Source organism: Mus caroli, chromosome 5, assembly GCF_900094665.2.
Source record: "Mus caroli chromosome 5, CAROLI_EIJ_v1.1, whole genome shotgun sequence".
NCBI lineage: Eukaryota > Metazoa > Chordata > Mammalia > Rodentia > Muridae > Mus > Mus caroli.
In genome coordinates this window covers 127,172,395-127,178,394 of record NC_034574.1, presented here as the reverse complement: position 1 = coordinate 127,178,394, position 6,000 = coordinate 127,172,395, and the positions used below count along the sequence as shown (strand labels likewise).

Below are 6,000 nucleotides of genomic sequence, written 5' to 3'. Positions count from 1 at the left end.
GCCACGCCCCCAGCCCCTCCCTGGGGGATTCTAGGCAGGGTTCTCTCCCACTGAGCCACGCCCTCAGCCCCTCACTGGGGGATTCTAGGCAGGGGCTCTACCACTGAGCCACGCCCCCAGCCCCTCCCTGGGGGATTCTAGGCAGGAGCTCTACCACTGAGCCACGCCCCCTTCTCACTTTTTGAGATAGGATCTGATCCCTGAACCCGCTCTGTAGCCCAGGAAGACCCTAAAGCTTTCAGTCCTGCTACTTCACCTTCCTGAGAACCCAAGTCACCAGGTCACAGGCTGTTCCATCTCTTGACTGCATAGAACTCTTTTAGAATCGTGACCTGTAGACCTGCTTGGCTGGCCCATTAGGACCTCTAAGGGACCATGGTAGTCAGGACATGTAAAAGACGCCCGCATCATTCAGAGTTTCCTTTTAGATCCTTCACCTACCTCTGAGGAGATGACTGACTCGCTACCTGGGCATCTGCCCTCAGAGGATTCCGGTTATGGGATGGAAATGCCAGCTGGTAAGAGGTGGGCTGGGGCTGGCCATACTGGGGACCTGCCACCCTGGGGAGCCACAGGGAGGGACAGGTGGGTCAGGAAGTCCTTGTCTTTGTTGGAGAAGACTCAACACACATGGGGTGCATGGAACCATCCATCCCTGTGACTTGGGATGTGTCTTGAATTTTGAAATATTTGCACTTGATTAGATGCTTGGAGCTGGGCAGTGGTGGTGCATGCCTTTAATCCCAGCACTAGGGATGCAGAGACAGATGGATCTTGAGGTGTTCAACGGCAGTCTGGTCTACAGAGTGAGTTCCAGGATAGCCAGGTAGCCAGAGTAACGTGGAGTCTCAACAATAAAAAGGGGGAGGGGTGTTGCTGTTTCTGATGGGGTCCCCTGAGTCCACATGTCAGTTCCTTTGTTAGAGGTTGAAGCACTTTAGCAGACCGAGAGCGTAGCATATTTAAGGGGGCTGGGTTCCATGCTTAGCATCACAGGGTGTGAAAAATCAACACATGGACATAAAACTCTCTGAACAAGACAAACATGGTGGAGCATTAAATCCCAGCACTTGTCGGGATAGAGACAGGAAGATCAGAAGTTCGAGGTCAGCCTTCGCTGCATAGCAAGGTCTAGGCTACATTAGACCCTGTTTCAAAATACCAAAAATGGGGGTTAGAGTCAGTTCATCCAGTAGAAGCCCTTGTCACGCAAGCTTGTGGCCTTAGTTTAGGCCCTCAGACTCCCATGATACAAAGAGAGAATGGACACCTGAAAGTTGTCCTGTGGCCACCACATGATTTCTGTGGCCTGCATATGCCCTCCTCGCACAGACATGTAAATAAATAAACTAAATTCAATTAAAACTTGTTTTTCAAATGTGCTAGGCTGGCTGGTTGCTTGCTTGTGCATATCTGAGGCCCCGGGTTCCATCCCCAGCATCACATACATTGGGGGTGGCAATAACCCCAGCACCTGGGAGGAGGGAATGAAGAGGAGCAGGGAGTCAGCGTTAGTCATAGAGAATTCAAGACCAGCCAGAGGTGTATGAGAGCCTGTCTCCACGGAATGAGAGCTGGAAAGTTGTTTCAGTTGTTAAAGGATGAGAATGAATGTCACACTCTCTGGAGCTGGAGTTACAAACGGTTCTGAGGCCACTGATACACATGCCCAGACCGGAACTCTAATCCCCTGGTAAAGCCGTAACTGCTCCTAACCGCTTAGACATCTCCCCAGCCCCACTTACTTTAGACAGATAGCCTAAAGGTGTGCTGGGTAGCAAACCCAAGGCCTTGCACATCCAGGCAAGGGCGCTACAATTGATCTGCATCCTTAGTCATGCGTGTGTGTGTGTGTGTGTGTGTGTGTGTGTGTGTGTGTGTGTGCGTGCGTGTGTGTGTGCGCGTGCATGTACGTGCACACTTGTACGTGTGTTTCTTTTTATGAATTCTGAGAGAGGACCTCACTAAGTTGGGCACTTAGTCCTGAACTGGCCTCATCTTCCCTCAGCCCCCCAAGTTGCTGGGACGACACGTGTTCTTGTTTTACTTCTTTGGCGTGATCACATACATTGATAAAAAGCAGTGTGGGGGAGGGGAGGGTTTATTTGACCCACCGGCCCCAGTTACATTGCAAGGGAGTCCACCAAGCCTTGACGCCTCTAGCAGTATCAGCCACATCTGTAGTCAAGAGCAGAGAGAATGGATGTACACTTATTGCTCCCCAGGCTTGCTCTGTTTTACAATTGAGCACCCAGGGGATGTGGCCTCACCCCTTCAGTCTGGCTCTAACCACCCACGTTAGATTAACATAATCAATACAGTCCTCCACAGACATGCCCACAGGCCCATTAGATTTAAGGGACTCCTTACTGAGGTTGTCTAACCCCTAGTCATTCAAAACATCAAAAAGTGGAGGCCGGAGGGATGGCGCTGCGCGGGAAAGCCCTTTTTGGGTTGCGTCAGCAATTCAAACTAACCATCACAGCTGGTGCGCATCGCCTTGGATTTTGAGACAGTTTCTTGCTACGTAGACCAGGCTATCCTGCAATCCATAATCCTCTTGCCTCGGCCTTCCCATGTGGGATTATGCCACAATTTCAGCCTTTATACTGGAAATATATGAGACCCTGTTCATGTCTTTAATGGATTTTTTTGGTGCTAGGAGTGGAACCCAAGGCCCAAGTGCATGCTATGCAAATGCACTGTTGCCGAGCTGCTGGGCTGTGCTCCAGACTCTTAGCTTTGTTGTTGTTGTTGTTGTTGTTGTTATTGTTGTTGTTTGGATATAGTCTCACTGTGCAGCTCAGGCTTGTCTCGAACTCAGAAACCTGCAACCTCAGACTCTTGAGTTCCTAAGATCACAGGTGTGGGCCTCCCCACACTGGATCCTGGTGTGTTAACTTCTCTGTCACACCAGGAGAATGGGCCCTGTTCTTATTCTCCCATGAGCTCCTGGGTGTCTGGAATACAGTGGTTGCAGGCTGGTCCCTGCAGGGGTCCATAGAGGAAGATTGTAAGTCTCTGTTTGAAAGGCGTGTGTGTCCTGGTCCCATCTGGAGACGATCCCCTCTGTCTCAGAGTTGAGGCTCTCTGGCCTGGCTTTCCCTCCTCCAGTTGAGCTTCCTGGACAGTGTCTCCTAACGTCCTCTGTTTTCTTACAGACAAAGGCCCCAGTGAAGAACCGTGGTCAGAAGAGAGGCCGGCCGAAGGTGAGGCCTGCCTGTATCCCATGATTCCCTCTCCGTATCCACTCTAGCCCCAGAAAATTCCTCCCTTCTACTCCATCACCCTGAATTTATTTAGGTTGGGAGACCCATGTGAGGTGTACCAGGTGGGAGAAAGTTCTAGACTGTGTTATAACTGACAGGCATCCATCAGAATAAAGTTTTAGCTTAGACTTTTTTTTTTTTTGATTTTTTTTTTATTACGTATTTTCCTCAATTACATTTCCAATGCTATCCCAAAAGTCCCCCATACCCTCCTCCCATAACTTAGACTTATATACACATATCTAGCTGACTTCCATGAAGGAGTCTAAGTTCAGTTGGTTCCCTCATCTTCCTGAGCAAGATATTAGGCTTCAATATGTAAAACTAGCATTCTGTATAGAAGATACACTGAGAAAAATTGCATTTCCTCTCTCTCCTGAGCAAAAGACAGGGTATGTGGTAATCCTGTTTATTACTAGCATGTCTGCTCCGAGAATAAAACAGCCTCTTGTCAGAGATGAAGGTCACTTTGTACAACCCAGCTTGACATAGGTCAGATACCTGTAATTAGGAAGTGTTTACTGCCCCCTGGTGGCAGTGATGCAAATTACAGGCTTGCTTTGTACCCACTAACTAGGTATGCAAAAGCCAGAAAAGTACAGGCGTGGGTAGAGCTGCCTTTTTCTTTGTTCCGTTTAAAAGTCTCACCACAAGGTCATTTCTGATGCTTCCAGAGCTGGGGTGTAAGTGAAGCACCAAATTTCTGTACTCAGGAAATTCAGCACACTGCCTTTGCCTTCCAGAGAGCCCTGGTGATGTGATCCGGCCCCTACGGAAGCAGGTGGAGATGCTGTTCAACACAAAATATGGTGAGTACGGAAAGGGGCGGGCCTCTAGAACAGAGACAGAGACAGGGCTGGGAGTCACCTTCAGGATGGGTACACTTAACTAACTGGTCCATATAGTTCACCGTGGCAACAGCCTCCGGCCGAGAATCCCACCCTGCTGGCCTGTTGGTCCATACACTCTTCCTCCAGATCATTCCCCGGCTCGTGTGCTCTCAGTCAACCTTAGCTACAGGCCTTGCGGACAGCTGCAGGCCTTCCTGGAAATTCACAGCAAGAAATGGCTTTCTCCCCAATCCAGAAGAGTGGGGGTGTGACTCAGTGGTACAGTGTTTTCTTAGAACTCACCAGGGGCGGGGCTCAGAGGTTGAGAGCCCATTCATATAATCGTCTCGTGAGGGGTAGAGATGGAGCTCAGTGGTAGAGCCCCTGCCTAGAATCCCCCAGTGAGGAGCTGGGGGCGTGGCTCAGTGGTAGAGCCCCTGCCTAGAATCCCCCAGGGAGGGGCTGGGGGCGTGGCTCAGTGGTAGAGCCCCTGCCTAGAATCCCCCAGGGAGGGGCTGGGGGCGTGGCTCAGTGGTAGAGCCCCTGCCTAGAATCCCCCAGGGAGGGGCTGGGGGCGTGGCTCTGCAGTGAAGTGCTTGTTTAGCGCATATAATGCCCTGGATTCCATTCCTAGCCCTGCAGTAAAATAATGAAGAGTCCAGGAAAGAGGACAAGATGAAAGAAGCCTGCTTTCTTTGACTCCTTGAATTTGCCATGTGCTGGCTTTTCACACTGTCTCTCATCCTGTCTTTACATGGCCCTTGTACCCTAAGATCCGTTTTACAATGAGGAAATAAGAAGTTGCCTGCAGCCATGATTAGGCTACTGTCTTAGTCAGGGTTTCTATTCCTGCACAAACATCATGAGCAAGAAGCAAGTTGGGGAGGAAAGGGTTTATTCAGCTTACACTTCCATACTGCTGTTCATCACCAAAGGAAGTCAGGACTGGAACTCAAGCAGGTCAGAAAGCAGGAGCTGATGCAGAGGCCATGGAGGGATGTTCTTTACTGGCTTGCCTCCCCTGGCTTGCTCAGCCTGCTCTCTTATAGAACCCAAGACTACCAGCCCAGAGATGGGCCCACCCACAAGGGGCCTTTCCCCCTTGATCACTAATTGAGAAAATGCCTTACAGTTAGATCTCATGGAGACATCTCCTCAACTGAAGCTCCTTTCTCTGTGATAACTCCAGCTGTGTCAAGTTGACACAAAACTAGCCAGTACAGCTACTCAGGGGCAGAGTACCTTTAGACATGGCTCGTCCTAGGTCTGGCATGCCAATGGGGCTGTGTTTTGAAGCTCAGGGGTTTTGAAGGCAGTAGTGGGGGGAGGGGAGAGCAGCAGTCACCTCCCAGCAATACTTGGGCTTCTATGCTCTGAAGGCTTGAGTGAAGAGCAGCTTTGGGGTTCACATTCCTGGGCTGTACGCCTCCAGACACAGCAGGACTCATTCTGCCTGCCGACTACATGTGTTTTTCTCTCCTCTGGCAAGTCGATTGGGTTCAGCTGAGCGCTGTCTCTAAAGCCCTGCCACCTGCAGCTTGCACAGAGAGATGGGGGCAGGCATGGGGGTCCCAGGTGGCCTTACGGCAGCCGTGTATTCGCAGCCAAAGCCATTGGTACCTCAGAGCCGGTCAAGGTGCCCTACTCCAAGTTCCTGATGCACCCGGAGGAGCTGTTCGTACTGGGACTGCCTGAAGGCATCTCTCTTCGGAGACCCAACTGCTTTGGGATTGCCAAGCTGCGGAAGATTCTGGAAGCGAGCAACAGCATCCAGTTTGTCATCAAGAGGTAAGGTCTGGGCTGGGTGTTCCAGGCTAGCCAAGGATACATAGTAAGCTCCTGTCTCAAAACACAACAGAAATTTAAAAGGAGCGTGGGCTTGAAGGTGGGGCTGGAGAGAT

At 50.7% G+C, this 6,000-nt stretch overlaps 1 protein-coding gene across 13 annotated transcripts in view; it reads left to right on the top strand.

Annotated features, from left to right (window-relative positions):
- Gtf2ird1 (GTF2I repeat domain containing 1) overlaps positions 1-6,000 on the top strand; it is a 102,324-nt gene that overhangs the window by 68,982 nt on the left and 27,342 nt on the right. For all 13 annotated transcript variants that reach the window (XM_029477500.1, XM_029477496.1, XM_029477498.1 and 10 more), the window contains exons 14-17: positions 429-518; positions 3,162-3,209; positions 4,013-4,078; positions 5,704-5,887. In XM_029477500.1, coding sequence (XP_029333360.1) covers positions 429-518; positions 3,162-3,209; positions 4,013-4,078; positions 5,704-5,887 — 388 coding nt within the window. The remainder of the gene's footprint in view (positions 1-428; positions 519-3,161; positions 3,210-4,012; positions 4,079-5,703; positions 5,888-6,000) is intronic.